The following is a 16,130-nucleotide window of genomic DNA, read 5'->3' on the forward strand; positions in this document are numbered from 1 at the left end:
TACTGCACTTCTCACTGCTAAATGTACATCAAATATATTTAACTATATATTTAAATTATTGATATTTACTATGAGGACTTTTAAATTGTGTGTTTTACATTGCTTATACAGTATATACTACCTTGGTAACCTCTTCACAATACAGTACTTTGGTGTGTACTTCTACTATTACTACTAGTTCCTACAGTATGTGTGATTGCTGTGGTGCTGTACCATGTACTCTACCATTACATTACCATTTGTGCTGTACAGCTAACTCTTAGCATTTTTGTAAAATATACAGTATATTTGTTCATGATTAACATCTAACTTTGAGCTATTTCACATCCTGTTCGTTTCGAGCCACATTTGTTCTTTTTGAGTTTTTTTTTCTTCTTCACAGACTCTTCACACATTTGAAGATATTATTGGCCTTTGTCTTTAACTGATATTTTCCTGTGGTGTGACCTCCTAACCCTGACCTCCTCCATCACTGATCTAATGAGTCCCCCTTAAAACTCTGTTGTTTTTGTTTCTTGAGTGTATTAAATATTTTGGAATAACATTTAAGCATTTTTGCTTTACATTTCTTGGTAACATTTTTTTTTTTAAGTTTTTTTTCTTGGCTTTATTTAAGTTCCATTTATTTCATGGCTTATCTTCAGCTTTTGTAATATGTTCATGCTTTCAGCTTGCCTTTTTGTTGGTATGTAGCTAATTTCACCTCTGAAGCTGTTTTGTCTTTTACATTTTAGTATATTTTTCACAGGAAAACATTTAGTTGTTTTTTTAATTTGGAATACATTTTTTTTAGTTAACGTTCAGTTAGCTTAACCTTTTGTGTGTACTGTTGCGTGTGTACAAGCGCACGTGTCTCACCTGAGATTTCTTGCCGTAGTATGGATAGTACATGAGGTTAAAGGTCCCGTTAGGAGGAAAATATGCCAAAGGTCCAATCTTATCACTGTCCTCCCCCTGAACACACACACAAACACTGATCAATAAACCAATCAGTGTTGAATAGCCTGCAGTGACCACAGACAGACAGACAGACAGGTTCTGACCTTGGCTGCACAGGTGACATAAGGAGACTGACCATCCTTTCCTGGCAGCATGTTGATCACCTGGTGAAACAGATGTGTATGAGGTTACTTTCAGTTCTTGGTTCTCCTGTAACTGCAGTCTGCTGGTTTTCCTTTACTGAGGACCAGCCTTGGATTAGGTTAAAGGTTAAGGGTCACTTCAGTAAAGTTTTGTCTGATTAAACCCTCCTCTGTTTCTAAAATATCTTGTACAATATATCACAATATATCACTGATCTGCACCTTTAACAGAAAACTGAGGCTGGGTGTATTTTCAAATGAATGAATTCCTCACACAAACATCCATTAAGAAAACACATGACCACACACACAGGCAATGACCTGTTGCTGTGTTATTTGGTAAAAAACATTTTCATTTCATTTCAAGTGGGGTTTGTTCAGAGTTACTTCTGTGACTCAAAGTGACCACAGGGGGCAGCAGCAGAGTGGTGCTCCTTTATCTTCTCTTATTGAAAAAAAGACACACATGCTGACAATGTAGTCTTTAGCTCAAGGCTGTATCTGAGAGGTCAGAGGTTAGTCGGTGGACGTACCCGGTTCATTTTGATGAGGACGCATGGCTCACCGTCTTTGTAACCATAAAATTGATCGGTTCTTCCAGAACAGTCCTCCAGCATAGTCCGGTTAAACTGACAGGAGCGTTTGGGATTGTTCCTGACCTGTGAGAGACGGAAAAGTTAGAGAGAGACATGTGAGGGACACATAGGACAGAGAGACAGATGCAGGACAGACAGACAGGTGAGAGAATGATACAGACAAAAAGGGGAGACATGAGAGAAGGAGAGTCAAAAAGTCTCTCTTCTTCAGTGGTGTCTCCATCAGAGAACTCTTCTTCTCTGTAGAATTCTGGTCGATGTCTTTGACTCCAGGTCACAACCTGCTCCTGTCTGTTTGGTCTAAGAACTGAAATCCACCTGTCTGCTCTCTTCTTCAGTGGTGTCTCTATCAGAGAATTCTAGATCAGAACCAGTTGATGAGCTTCAATCATCTGAACTGGTTTCCATTCAAGTTTGGTCAAAAATGTGAGGTTTGCTCTGATTTGAAAATGCTTCATTAAAACTCTGACCAAGTCAAAGGTCACAAAGGTCACACAGCTCAACACTTGATATGATGATAAGATATGATGATGAAACTGGTCAGAGCTGTTGGAGACACAGAGACCAGTCTGAACTGGTTCTAGTCATTAACATCAGACACCTGCAGAAATGGATAAAACATCTGTCTCGGGACTTTCTGACTGTGAACGTGGTATCAGGACACATTAGAGACAGACAGTTTTACCTCTCCACTGTCCTCCTGGATGAAGTATTGATCTGGAGGACAGTTGTCGTTGGTCTGAGCCTGGTGGCTGTCGTTGTACACTGTAGACAGACAGACAGTGAGACACTGCACTGATTGATTTCACCATTGATCAGAAGCATCCAAACATTGACGAGTGGGTGTCTTACAGGAGAGGAAAGTGTCAAGGTTTTGGACGAAGCCCCCCCAGGTTTCTATGTCTGAGACAGAGTAGGTGATCTCCAGCATTTCGCCCTTTGGACGAATCATCATCCCTACGGCAGAAAAAAAAAGGAGGATCAGCCACCGTAATCAGCTGACAAATGTCGTTCAAATGTCTTCCACGATCTCACCTGGAGTAGCCAGGCGGTCCTGCCAGGTGGGCTTGAAGTCATCGAGCGTCAGCAGCATGATGTACATGGTCAGGGCGAACATTCCCGCCAGGAACAGGTAGAAGATGACATAGAAGAGCAGGATCAGGCCTGAGGAGGTAGAGGAACCCATGATCATGAAACTGGAATTGAGGGTTCTCCGTACCATTCTAAAAGCAGAGGTTCACAGACCTGGTGTGCTATTGGACAGTTCTAGCAGCCAATCACATGTTGTCCTCACTGTTCTACTGGAGAATACCTGGAACATGTTTGCTGAAGTCCATAAACTGTGTAACTTATTAAAGGTAGCGTGTTTTTTACATTAGTTTTCAATCGCCCCCTAGTGGCTCGTCAGCACAACTGCTGGATTTTCTTCCTAAATCCAAGTCTTTTGTTTTTTTTTCTATGGTCTATTCATGTTTATAATCCTGCTGTGTTCGGCACCGCCCCCACTGATGATGACCTAGATTCAGTGGGGGGTGGAGGGTGAATGGGGGAGGGGCTAATCTCTCTTTCTCTGTCTGTGCCCTAAAACGGGCATGCATCAGTTGTTAAACTCCTTCACTTTTATTGGCTTACATACATTAAGTACACATGAAGTATATATGAAGTACAACACCACACATACACATTTACAATTCAAGCTTTTTTAACCCTACAGGTTCCATCTGGGTACTTTTTGTGGTATCAAAACATTAAGAAGATTTTTTATGGCTCTTCGAACTTTGTGACAGGAGGTCATGTTGAGTTTCCTGTGCATGAATGAATATTTTAGTGTCAGTGAAAACAACAAACACATACGGTTGATGTTAGGAGACAGGTTTTGGGGAGGCAGTCTAAAGTCATTGACGTGTCCTTAGAATGGACACATCTGTCTGTGTGCTGAGACAGATTACTGCCAAATCCAAGTTATCTGCCGTTTTTAATCCAGATTAACGCACACTGTTATCATGAGTGTGTGCGTCCTTCAGGCTTCATCAAGGCCAAACATCCAGTGCCCTGGTGCATGATGGGAGATATGATGTTGCCCTCCAAGTGTTGTTACGTAAAGTCTGAGAGCTGACTTGAGATAAGTTAGCATGGATTTTTATACACTATTTATATTTTTCTTTGTCGCAGCAGCTGCACCAAAATCCACTGACAAACTCTATGATTTCATATGACTTTTAAACATGAAATCTATTAGTGACAAGCTTTTGCCACTTGAGGCAGCAGGCATCCATATGACAAGGGAGATAAAAATGCTGACTTCCTCTGTGGACTGAGGACTCTGTCTTACTACTATGGCTGTTTAAGATGCAATCTAGGAAACAAGATCTGGTTATGACACTTACTGAGACTGTGGCTGAACAGAGGAGGCCTCTGCTTACCCCTCACTCTATTAACCATGAGTATTCTCAATTTTAAACTTGTCCTATACTCATTTTAGAAAACTGAGCAGAACCTATGTACACAGTACACGTTTATATCTGTACATGCATGTACAGATATGTACACACACTCACATGTCCTATATTCTAAATCATTCATTCAGTTCAGAAAGAGAGAGAGAGAGTGACCTTCAGACAGGACATGGCTGTCAGAGGACGAGCAAGCATCACTGACAATAACACACACAGAAAGGGTTGGGGGGTAGGATTCATACAACATACAGTAGATTTTGTTGATGGGAATGTTTTTGTTTGATTACTACATCAGTTACAGTGTGTGTCTATGTACATTTATTTATTTATTTATCACAACAAGAATGATTTAAAGGATTAATTTATATTGTATAATATAAATGTTGACTTTAGTGTACCTGAATGAACAAAGACTGTTTATATACTCAATTTCGAGTAAAATTTAAAATGTTAGCAAATATTGGTAGTAGCATATGATGCTGCAGTACTTCACTGTTACTGTACTGTTAATGCAGTCAAATATAATGTTGACAAAAGATTATTTATTTGTATTGTAATTACTTTGGATTTTTGTGCTCACTCAATAATGATAATAATAAAAATAAATATTAAAAAACAACATATGTAATATTATTATTGAAGTAGCAATTCTCACTAGGACGATTCATATCTGAATATATATATTCTGAGTATATTTTACAGTAATGAAGTATTATCACACACAGTCGTGTGTATTATTATTATTATTATTATTATTATTATTATTATTGTGAGTAGTAAAATAACATCCCTTGTATCAATGCCTGCTCCACACTCACCCCAGCTGGTGGCGGTTCGGCCCAGCAGCTCGTGGGTTCGCGGATTCCAGAAGAACTCCCGCCACTCGCTCGAGCCTTTGCGGTCCTCCTCTTTGGTCCCGGACATGATGGTCGGTGCTGGTGAAGATGATGGAGGAAGAGGAGGATGAAGAAGATGGGAGCTGTGGACCTGGTGTGCCCTGACGTCACGTACACTCTCAGCGTCAGTGAGGACCAGAGGTGTGTGTGTGTGTGAAGAACTCGATGGAGATGATCGGTGAGATGAGGGATGATGAGAGAGAGTGTGTGTGTAAGAGAGAGAGTGAGTATGGCGTCACTGCGGTTAACCTCCCCACACGAACAGCACTGACGTCACAGTCTGACTCCAACGTCGCAACATCAGGACGGCCCCGCCTCCTGTGCTATAAAAGCGGAGGGAGGAGAAGCACTGGTCCCGATGATGACGGACTGTCGTGATGCGGATTTCAGGTCAACATCAGCTGATATCAGTTTGTGCTTGAAAAACAACCATTCACGCATATTACATACACCTGTGGCCAGTTTAGAGTTAACAGTGACTTGAATCCCTGCTCTGCACATTTTAGATTGTGTGAGGAAGATTGTTTCCCTCTGTAATTTTTAATCAGTGACAGGAAGTGTGTGATGCTATGATCATCTGTTGGGACTGCCACTCCCAGAGTAAAAAAACCTTAGACTGGATTATTTTATCATTGATCATCACCAATCACCAACACTGTCCCAGCCAACAATCACACACAAAGTCCAATCATAGCCCTCTTTCCACCTCAATTTGTCCCTACTTGTATTTCCCCTTGATTCATACAACAGACCTTATATTGTACAGACAACATGGAAACAAATGGATTGGGGGTACGATGACAGAAGGCTAACATCTGAGATAGTCAACTGGTCAAACTATGTTGAAATGTGACGTGAAGTGATGTGAAGTTGTGATGTAGAAAAAAAGGGAAATGAGACATTGTTAAGAAAAGCTTTTTATACAAATCGTACATTATTATAGACTGAGCTTTGGATTGTGACTCTGCCCTCTAGTGGTAATACACACAAACACACAGGAAGTGATTGCACAGAGTTTACCATGATGACCACTATAACACTGACTGGTTTGATTAAATTCTACTGTTTAGTCCACTGCATACTCAGCCCAGGGTCTCAGTTTGACACCGCTAACTTTTGGACAATAAAAGGATCGGTTCTTGTGCCCTTTATCAGAAGTGACCATGTCCAGGATGTGGATGGGTTGGTGGTCCTCCAGGAGGACCTTCCTGGAGTAGGTTTCGGGGGAGTGGCCTGTTGACCTGGTAGTTCTGGGCCAGTGACTCGTCAGTCCATTCAGTTCTGGGCAGCAGCTGGTCCATATGATGCCCTGGGGCCCTTTGTGAGAGTTGGTAAGGACTGATAATGTGTTCCCTTTCAACAAGTGAAAGTCCTGGAACCCGGTGGGAACCATCAGGTCCAAAAGCCCCCGTCAGGAGTGACGTGTCTCGTTCTAGGGTAGACTGCAAGCCCTGGGTTTGCTGGCCCATCTGGTACAGATGCTTCTTGACGACAGCAACATGGTCCTGGTGGTCGGGTCTACCATGGCACAGCTGTTTTTTGTGAACTTGAAGAGGGTCGTGTTGGTCCATCTGAATGTGGTACTGCTGTTTCCTCTGGTTCTGAGTGTGGTCTTGCTCTTGATGGTCCAGTTGAACGTGGTAATCCTGTTTCTTCTGGTTTTGCATGTGGTCCTGGTTGTGTTGGTCCATTTGAACATGATACTGCTGTTTCTTTTGGTTCAGAATCTGGTCCTTCTCCTGTTGGCTTATTGGAGCCTGGTAGTGCTGGTGCTGTTGCCACTTCTTCTGGTTTTGGTCTTGTTGTTCCTGGGCCTGCTGTGCTGGATTCTGCTGTGCCTGGTTCTGTTGTCCCTGGTTCTCTTGAAGGTCTACCTGAGCATGAAACTGCTGTTTTTTCTGGCTCTGGATTTGGTTGTGGACCTGGTTCTTTATGTCTTTCCAATGTCTGCCTCTTAGAACTGGTTCCAGGTCCAGACAGCGTTGACAGACTTCTTTCCCTGGTACTGTCTGGACACGTATATGGACTCCTAGTTGTCTCCAGATCGCTTCTTTTTCTTCTGTGGACCACGGGCGACGTTGGACCTTCCGAGGAGCTGTGGAATCAGAGAAGCAGGAGGTCAGACCTCTGAGCAGAGATGTTCTAGTTTAATAAATTCTTTCACCAGTAGGGTGCAGCATTCTTTAAAAGATAGCATCTCTCCAGGCATGTGAGCATGTGGACTCACCTGGAAGTGGAACCTGAAGTCTGGGGTCTGGCACCATCAGAGAGGTCACAGGTTTGTTGTTGGTCTTTGGTAGATCTACAGACGACAAGTTGGGACAAACAGCATCATCTATTGAACGTTTGTAACAATCACATCTCAAACAGATGTCTGGAGTTCCAGGTGTTTGGGCTTCAAACTCACCTGTTGGACCTTGGTCCAACTCCGGATTGGACTTTTTGATTAAAGACTGGACAACTCGTTTTCTTGGTTTGGCTCTGCCTTCAGGAATGACTGAAACAAAAGCGTTTGTTACAAAAAAAAGTTTCAGATTTTAAATTGTTTTATCACTACATCCATAACTTTTGCTTCTGTTCCGAAACTGCTGACTTCCCTGGTATTGCATTCATATACAGAAGAGTTTGTTTAATTACACAGTCACACTTCTCTATGGTTCTGTTAGTATGTTTGTTGTAATGTCACATGATTCCTGTTTTCTGAAATTAACTACAAGAGTTTATATACATATATATATATATAGTTTTTCTTAATTGTGATGATTTTGTGATGATTTTATGACTTTTTCAGGGACTAATACCTGCATCAGGGTCTGGGTCCGGGTCTGAGAGCCCCAGGTTGTCCCACTCTTTTCCCAGCATGTGGTAGAAGTCAGTCGTTTTGGCCGCTGCTTCCCAGTCTCCTTCCTGCAGACTCTCTCCAATGGCTATTTCACAAATGGTTTTCAGAGTTGTCTTCACCGCTAGTGGAGGGCGAGACCAGCGGTACCCAGCTGCCTTTCTGGCAGCAGACAGCGCCAGGCTGAGGCGACCGGGTGCCAGAACATCCAACAAAGTGTGAATGCTAGGGTCCAGAGATTTGGCTGCGAGGAGGAACCTCCCCAGCTCCCGCAGCTTCTGACTGACGTAGTCGTACCTCTTCTGAGTGCCATCTTGGTTCCCCATCAATTTGTTTCCATATTTGCAGATAAGCCAATCAGATTTGACCTGGGCAGAATGGGAGTTGTGGCTTATCTGGCTTAAAAAGGCACTCTCACAGGCTCAGTCAGATACTTATTTAGGTACTTACCTCATATGAGATGTGATCATGGTTCATACGGTGCAGGACTTCACTGCAGCTCTCTGATGCCCCACCTGAAATAGGTAGAAGGCGAGATGCAGCAGCTTGGACCCTGACACGCTTCCTGGGCCGTTCTGTCCCGTGTTCAGAAATCACGTTCTGATCCCCGCCAACAGCTGCTGTCATGGCCCGTTTTAATACTATCTCTAATGTCCCCTTAGGGTTTGCCAAGGCAGTGTCTGCTGTAGCTGTGTCTGCTATAGCTGCATCTGCTTGAGTGTCACATGATGTGTCCTCCACAGATGTTCCGTCATCTGCCTGATCCATTAAGGCTCCAGCTGCAGAGTCAACCATGATGTCAGCTACTGGCTCCAACAGTTTTTCAGCGATGGGAATGGAGTCAGTGACCAGCTTTTTACGACAACACACCTGATGTTTCCAGAGATCAGAGCGCAGGAAAAAGCCGAGGCAGAGTGGACACGGAAGGTAGTTCCTTGCATCCACTTCCTCGGAGGGTTGACGACATGGAATGATTTCACCACTGCCTTGTCTGATTACCTAAGACACACAATATTAGTCATTCAGGCAGCGGGACAGACATAAACAAAAATCTGGGAAAACCGGTGAACAAACCTCAATGTTGTGTAGGTAGTTGCCCCTGCAGCGTAGATGCTCCAACAACAGATGGCGTTGTTTGGATCCTTTTGGAAGCGTGCTGGCAGCTACTACCTCTGGTTCATCTTTATGCTTTCTCAACAGGTGTCGTGCGATCTTCACCTGGGGACGTCGACAGAACACGCAGTACTGACGCTTTCCGCCGCTCCACATCCTCTTCACCGTCACTCCCTCTTTTTTCTCCTCTTGGAGTTGCTTCCTGACCTTTTGGCCACGCCTTTTACCTCCTGAGCCTCGCCTCTTGTCAACTGGGCCCTGCTTCTTGCCTTTGGGGCCCCCCCCCCCCCCCCCCGGGGGGGGGGCCGGCGGACGGCGGGCTTCTTATTCTCTGCTTCAGGAGCAGAGGTCTGCTCTGACATCTGTGGCTCTGTGTTCTGTACTTATATCTGTACATGCATGTACAGATATAAGTACAGAACACAGAGTCACAGATGTCAGAGCAGACCTCTGCTCCTGAAGCAGAGAATAAGAAGCCCGCCGTCCGCCGGCCCCCCCCCCGGGGGGGGGGGGCCGGCGGACGGCGGGCTTCTTCTTCTCTGCTTCAGGAGCAGAGGTCTGCTCTGACATCTGTGGCTCTGTGTTCTGTACCATGGCCTCGTCAGCCTCGTCCTGCGTCATTTCACTGGTGTCCACGGCCACGGAGGAGCTGATAAGCGAACAAACAGGTGAAGGTCAGGTGTGTTGGTTTTCACGCGTGGATGAACCACAGAGTAACAATAACAAACCCTTTTAAAATCCGGCCAATTTAGATAAACTTTCACCAGCATGAAGTAAACATTTAGGTTTTACACTCCGACTTTCTTGTGATATAAAACACAGACAGACTGCACCACACAGCAACACAACAATACTGTATCTAGCGTTTCTTTGACAACGTTTAACTCCATAACGCCAAAGGTGTGTGTTTTTTTAAATTACTATGCTGCTGACAATCGCTAAGAGGTCAGCTTGCGGACAGACCACAACAACTAAGGGGCGCGTCCGATAATGGAAATCCGTTCGTAGTTGGACCGAGATGCTAACAGCTAACCGTGGCGGATTATCGGCTCTGTTAGCATGTCGCAGCTAACTAGTAACTGTTACTTGAAATTAAATTGCAGGAGCTGAGTAATTGCGAACAAACACGAGCAGAGACGACTCACTTTGAGAATTGAAGACAGTCTTCACCCGTCAAAGGCTATCGTTCTCTCTTCTTCAGCCTCCCTGTTCTTCTTCTTCTGTTTCTCCAGCGCTGGCCCACAGACTTCTTCTTTACAAGCAGAAGCAAAATATCAAGTATTGTTACCGCCATCTCCTGGTGTTGGTAAACTCATACAATCGCCGATAAATGCCATGTTGAAAGTTTAGTTCTAGCGGCACGTCAACATCGACGACACATTGGTCCGGGCAGAACCAGAATTTCACCAATTAGAAGTCAAATGTTTAATAACTCCCTGTTCGAAGTGCTTTTTATATTCAGTGTTATGAATGGTAGAACGTTTATAGAACATGTCTGCATTTAAAAGAAGATGGGGCAATATTAATGCTAAATATAAAGCGGCATAAAGGTTGTGACTATAAAAATGTTTTTTGTTTTTTATTTGGTGCACGATGTATGCATTGTATGTATATCAAACAATTGCACTTCACCAACTTAAGAGTGCACCAAAGTTGTGTCGTATGTAAATGCAATAGCAATAAAATGAACCTTGAACATATAACACCATTCTGTAAAGGTCATTGATAATCATCAGTGGTTGTCTGACTTGCTCTTGGTGTTCAGAAATGTGACCAGGGTGATTTAATATGGAAGCAAAATTTAAACAATTAGTTTTGCCTTTACAAATGCTCAAAATATCATTAGAAGTGTTATGCACCATACAAGACACTGTTGTGGATAGGAAAATGACATCTCTACCCGTAGAATGTTTCTACTTTGTGCTCTGTTAAATTAAATTCTTGCCAAATATACTAGTGTTACTGGAGAACTTTACCCAGTAGGGGCTGTATTTGTTGCGTAATCTCCAGCCAAGTCCACAGAGGTCTAATCCTGTCTCTATTCTTGGCTTCAAACCAGCTCAGATCTGTGATCTGTGCAGAGGAGGAAAATGAGGAGGAGGAGGCTAATCCTAAAACGTCATTATAATCTCCTATTGTCCATTTATCCTCCTCTTTCTACCCTTTTATTCCCTCATCACTGTTCTGTGAATTATGTCATGCATACAGTTGTGAGGTCATAGGTAGAGACACACACACACAGGAAGTCACCCTCTCATCACAGAGTCAAAGCTGAAGCCAAAGACCTTCAAACAGGATTAAAATAATCCTTCCTCACTCTCTTGGTGTCTTTCTCTCATTTGTTCACCTTGACAACAGCACTTGGTTACTGTTCTGCCTATTGTTTATATGAAAAATAAGTCAGAGATTTTGCATTAGATGAGGAGCTAACAAAGGTAACGCTGTGTGTGTGTGTGTGTGTCTTTGATGGCAATTTAAGTTGTCATGACCAGCATCATTTTGTTATCATTGAATTTTGAGTTATGTTGCAAAAAGCTAAGAGTTGTTTCATAATTCTTTGAGCTCTGTTCAGTTCTTTAGCTATTCTAGCTCATTAACCTCTGTTAGCTCTGTCCACACAGGGCAGTGTTGTCTTAGTTGTTTTAGCTCTGTTTTAGCCAAAAAGGTGTGTGTGTGTGTGTTTTTTTTTTTTTTTTTATAGCTATAGTCACTTTTGTAGCTGTAAGTTGAAATTTTTAAGCTCTCTTTCAGCTCTACTTGCTCTGTGGAATTAGTTTTCTATTCCAGCTTGTAGCTGCATCAAATTAATATGCATAGTTATGCACTGCGTATGAACAGTATTTGCAACGTTAGCTACATTAGCTTGATCTCCTTTTGCTGCATGAGCCACTCTTCTGAATACAGATATTCTAGCTATGCCAAATCTGGCTGTCAGCTGTGTCATCTGTTGCTGATAGCTGTATTAGCTCCTGTGAGATCTGTTTCATGTTTGAAATCAGTTTGCTTCTTTTACCTGTGTTAGCTGCTATCTCAGTTCTGTTAGATGTGTTTGCTCTTTTAGCTATTCCAGATTGGTTAACCCTGCTTTCTGTATCACCTCAGTTTGTTATTAGCGTGTCAGCTGTAATAGCTATGTTAATTCTGTAATAGCTCTTGTCAGTAGTTACCATAACCTGTGTGTTATGTGTGTTTAAACCCTCATCAGATGTCATCCCTGACGTCTGTGATGCTGTGATGGAATTCTGTCTCCTAGCTTTTGTTAATAGTGTAAGAGCATTGGGCTATTTTCAGCATTCTAACTGTATTAGGGTCAGTCAGTAGTAGAGGTCAAAGGTCAGTGCAGTCAGGTGAAACACTTCATCTTCACTCATTTGTTCTAGCTTTTAAATCTAAAATGTGTTTGTGTATTTGAGGTTTTAAACCATGAATATGTATTGCCAACATTTGAACTTAATTTCATAATATTTACTGGCTTTCGACGATGTTTGATCTATCACTAACAAACTGTTGTTTATGGTCTTGGACAGGACACTGTGATGCAGGTCCCTCCACTGTTACTCTGGTTGTCTCTGGGGCTGCTTAGCATAGAGGATGTTCAAGGAGCGACCTTTAAGCTGGCGCTGGTTGGCCCTTGGTCATGTGACCCAATGTTCTCCCGGGCCATGCCCACTGCTGCTGCCAACCTGGCGTTGTCAAGGCTGCGGAATGATGTCAGTCTGAGCCGAGGGTACTGGTACGATTTGAAACTGCTGAATGAGGACTGTAGCTCCTCTAAAGGTTGGTTTTGTTATTTATAAATCCTCCAACCAATCACATATATTTATAATATAAAATACGGGAACTAAAACATAGTCTCACTGTATGTGTTCTACTCTTCTTTGCTTTTTTTGGTCCAGCTCTTATGGAACTAGGAGGGATGGAGGGTTACGGTCACGCTTACATCGGCCCCTTTAATCCTGCCCTCTGTAATGCTGCCTCCTTATGGACCCAACACTGGGAGGCGGGGCTTGCATCCCCTGGTTGTCTGGATGGCAATTGGCCGAACCTACCACCAGTCACTCCTCCCAGTAGAGTTCTGTTCACTGTGCTGCGATTCTTTCGCTGGGCGCATGTTGGCATCATCGCAGGTGATGAAGTGATGATGTCATAGTGGCGTCACCACGTTACACAGGAGAATCGCTGCAGCTACTTTTGTTCTATTTGTGGACATTTTTTTTACATGCTTATGGCTAATGGCTTTAGCTTCACTAATTTTGTTTCTTGTGTTGCTTCTTCTTTGCTATTATTTTTTTTAAAATTTGTGATTATTCAGCTGAACTCTATAAAATGTTTGGGTATTTTATTTTAGCTACTAGCAATTTGCAGTATTCCACTCAGTTTTACCTACTCTGGGCTAAAATTGTATAGTACAGCAATATTTTATTATACCTAAATTTATTCTCATAATTTTGAGGCTACTAACTTTGTTTTTAGATCTTTCAGGTGACACCACAGTCAAGTCATCAATAACAACCAGGGTATATTTTGTTTGTTTTTATTGGATTTACAGCTCCATCTAATATATGGCAGAGTACTGGACAGGAAGTGGCTTCTGCTCTCCGTGCTCTGGGTCTTCCAGTTGGCCCTGTTCTTACGATGGAAACAATGAGCAGGGCAGCAGCGCGGAATGCACTGAAAGTAATCAGAGAGGCTGACAAGGTCAAAGGTTAGTGCAATGTCTAGTACAGTGTTTAAAATCTAAAAGTGCTTGATTAAATATTTGCATTATCATTTATTTAGAAGGGAAGTTGCCTTAGTCTGTGTCATATTGTACCTATTTCTTGTGTTTCAGTGGTGATTATGTGCATGAGCTCTGTTTTGATTGGTGGAGAGGATCAGAGAGAGCTCTTACTGGCTGCTTTGGACATGGGAATGGTTTCTGATGGTTTTGTCTTCATACCATATGACACGCTGCTCTATGCCATGCCCCACCAGGTTACCTACTCGTCATTATCTGTGGTGTCTGTATTTACCTTTATGTTCTGCCTTTTGCTCCTTAGGTGAAATGAATGATGTGCTTCTCTTTGCCTTTCCAACCAGGGCATAGTATTCCCACAGCTGACCAACGACACACGGCTTCGTCATGCCTACAGCTCCGTCCTGACTATTACAATGGCATCGGACCAGAGTTTCTATGAAGCCTTTCGTCAAGCACAACTCAGCCGAGAGATTCGCTCGGTGATCGCACCTACAGAGGTTGGAAGTTAGGAAGCAGTTCCTCTGAATTTCTTTACACTGTCCTTGCCTTATAAGCCACCATTATCTGCTAGAGTCAAGAAAGGTGACTAAAATCCACCCGTATGCAATAGGAATGAAAAGTTAGCCAACTGCTGATTTTGCACCCCAACATTAAGGTAACCCAAATTAAGGTAAAACCAGAGTAACTCAAAACATAAATTAAGGTAAAACCAGAGTAACTCAAGGATAGCCACAAAAGCTAAAAAAGATAATAAAGAGGCTAAAAACATAAAAAGTGCTCCAAATAGGTAAAGAAGTTGTAAATTTGATAAATGTGAGCTAATGATTAGGAAAAAGGCTACCAGCTGCATAGCTGAACAGTGAGGAGTTGGCCACTAAATAAAAAAAAACAGACAAAAACATGTTTTTCTTCTGTAGCGTAAACATAGCTAGCATAGTCAATATTGAGTAGTAACAATTAGTTGAGTGGGCCAAAAGCAGATATCAGGCAAAAAATAGAATTGCACCAAAGACAGCTAAAAACAAACCAAGAGCAAAAACGGTGTAACTTTTGTGATGGTAAAAAAAATGAAAGTGACAATAGTAGCCAAAAGTTAACAGCTGAATAGTCAAACTGTGAAGAACTAATCAAATGCTATGCAATGTTGACCCATAAGCAGTGATGTCATCATTCTGATGGTGTCATACATCCATTACATCAATGTCCATCTAACATCATCTGTCCACAGGTGTCTCCCTTCTTTGGGACCATCTTTAACATGGTCTACTTTGTGGCTAAAGCGGTGGAGGAGCGTCGTCAAGCAGGGGGTGGACGCTGGGTCATTGGTAACCAGCTGGTCCAATCAGAGGGAGGCTTTGAATTCCAGGGCTTCAATCAGGTCAGTTCATACCATAAACTTCTAATCTGTATTCCATAACCCTTAATGAGCCCATGATGTATATCTGATAATCTGAACTATCGTTTCACATTCCATAAATAATAAATACAATCTGAAATCTAAAAAAAGTATCAACACATAACTCATAGACTTAAGCCTTCTTTAAAGAATTTCTAAACCTCTCATAAACTCTCATCTCTGACCAATATTCTTAACAATCCATAAATCAATAACAAAGTAATTTTGAACTAAAAAAAACATCCTATTGTGGAATCCACACTTTTTAACAAACGGTCCCTGATACAAACATGATTTATCAAAAACTATTATATGACCATAACTGTGTCACTCATTAGATAAGACTCTTTTAAGATATAACTCTTACTGTATTCTGTAATTGTTTCCAATCGTGCATCACTTAATTTCCTACCATCCTCCCCAAATCTTAATCTGTGAAAATAAACCTGTTTTTTGTTCAGGTGTTGTACGGTGGTAAGCAAGGGCGTGGTCTTCAGGCCAGATACGTGGTGTTGGACAGCGATGGTGACTGTCTGGTCCCGACACATTCAATTGCGCCCACACACACAGACGGTGAAGTCGGCAGCTTGAGGCCGCTGAGTCACTCTTTCATTTTCCCTGGAGGGAAGCCTCCTGCAGCCAGTTTCTGTTGGTTCAGTCCAGAGGATGCGTGCACTGGCGGTGAGTTCTAGAAACGTAAAACTTAATAAAAACAGGAACAGGAAGTGACCTGCTCATGTCAATTTCCCTTTGCTCGTTCACCTGCAGGTGTCGACACAGTGACCATGTTCTTTCTCTTCCTGCTGTTGTGTGCTCTGATTGGTGCTTTTGTCTTCTGGTTCAGGTCAGTACATCGACAGACTGACAGACACACACACACACACATACATACACACACAGTTTAACACACCTGATGCATTATTCCTCACTGTTTCTACAGGAAGTATAAACAAAGAGGAGGTTTCACAAAGGTAGTCCTGACTCTGGACGACGTGGTCTTCATTGACACCCATG

At 42.6% G+C, this 16,130-nt stretch overlaps 3 protein-coding genes across 4 annotated transcripts in view; 1 reads left to right on the plus strand and 2 right to left on the minus strand.

Annotated features, from left to right (window-relative positions):
* atp1b2a (ATPase Na+/K+ transporting subunit beta 2a) overlaps positions 1-5,058 on the minus strand; it is a 5,470-nt gene extending 412 nt beyond the window's left edge. Inside the window, exons 1-7 of the mRNA XM_008325711.3 lie at positions 4,953-5,058; positions 2,714-2,842; positions 2,531-2,635; positions 2,364-2,443; positions 1,616-1,741; positions 1,044-1,103; positions 859-954 (exon numbers count right to left, since the gene is read on the minus strand). Of these exons, the coding sequence (XP_008323933.1) occupies positions 859-954; positions 1,044-1,103; positions 1,616-1,741; positions 2,364-2,443; positions 2,531-2,635; positions 2,714-2,842; positions 4,953-5,058 (702 nt within the window). The remainder of the gene's footprint in view (positions 1-858; positions 955-1,043; positions 1,104-1,615; positions 1,742-2,363; positions 2,444-2,530; positions 2,636-2,713; positions 2,843-4,952) is intronic.
* An 876-nt stretch (positions 5,059-5,934) lies between these two features.
* On the minus strand, positions 5,935-9,281 carry LOC103390035 (uncharacterized). Of its 2 annotated transcripts, none has more exons than XM_008325724.3 (6): positions 8,944-9,281; positions 8,320-8,868; positions 7,832-8,237; positions 7,438-7,527; positions 7,258-7,332; positions 5,935-7,125 (listed from the first exon to the last, which is right to left on the minus strand). In XM_008325724.3, the coding sequence occupies exons 1-6, from the start codon at positions 9,136-9,138 to the stop codon at positions 6,182-6,184; spliced, it is 2,259 nt and encodes a 752-aa protein (XP_008323946.1). In that variant the 5' UTR covers positions 9,139-9,281; the 3' UTR covers positions 5,935-6,181. The 2 variants fall into 2 exon arrangements, with proteins under 2 accessions (XP_008323946.1, XP_024910334.1); XM_025054566.1 differs by lacking the exon at positions 8,944-9,281 and having other exon boundaries at positions 8,320-8,648; positions 8,740-8,868.
* Positions 9,282-9,535: 254 nt separating this feature from the next.
* LOC103390041 (retinal guanylyl cyclase 2) overlaps positions 9,536-16,130 on the plus strand; it is a 13,502-nt gene continuing 6,907 nt past the window's right edge. The window contains exons 1-10 of the mRNA XM_025054647.1: positions 9,536-9,661; positions 12,510-12,759; positions 12,879-13,109; positions 13,532-13,687; positions 13,814-13,956; positions 14,062-14,217; positions 14,949-15,098; positions 15,578-15,797; positions 15,885-15,960; positions 16,057-16,130. The exon at positions 16,057-16,130 is cut by the window's right edge and continues 9 nt beyond it. Of these exons, the coding sequence (XP_024910415.1) occupies positions 9,575-9,661; positions 12,510-12,759; positions 12,879-13,109; positions 13,532-13,687; positions 13,814-13,956; positions 14,062-14,217; positions 14,949-15,098; positions 15,578-15,797; positions 15,885-15,960; positions 16,057-16,130 (1,543 nt within the window). The 5' untranslated portion in view covers positions 9,536-9,574. The remainder of the gene's footprint in view (positions 9,662-12,509; positions 12,760-12,878; positions 13,110-13,531; positions 13,688-13,813; positions 13,957-14,061; positions 14,218-14,948; positions 15,099-15,577; positions 15,798-15,884; positions 15,961-16,056) is intronic.

This window comes from Cynoglossus semilaevis, chromosome 1, assembly GCF_000523025.1.
Source record: "Cynoglossus semilaevis isolate Cse_v1.0 chromosome 1, Cse_v1.0, whole genome shotgun sequence".
Lineage (NCBI taxonomy): Eukaryota > Metazoa > Chordata > Actinopteri > Pleuronectiformes > Cynoglossidae > Cynoglossus > Cynoglossus semilaevis.

Excerpts from the sequence above, each read along its gene's own strand:
- LOC103390035 (XM_008325724.3), bottom strand. The coding sequence starts at position 9,138 with ATGTGGAGCGGCGGAAAGCGTCAGTACTGCGTGTTCTGTCGACGTCCC. Across the intron at positions 7,528-7,831 it reads GGACCCAGACCCTGATGCAG|TCATTCCTGAAGGCAGAGCC; the intron begins GTATTAGTCCCT and ends CTTTTGTTTCAG. Across the intron at positions 7,126-7,257 it reads ACTTCAGGTTCCACTTCCAG|CTCCTCGGAAGGTCCAACGT; the intron begins GTGAGTCCACAT and ends CTGATTCCACAG.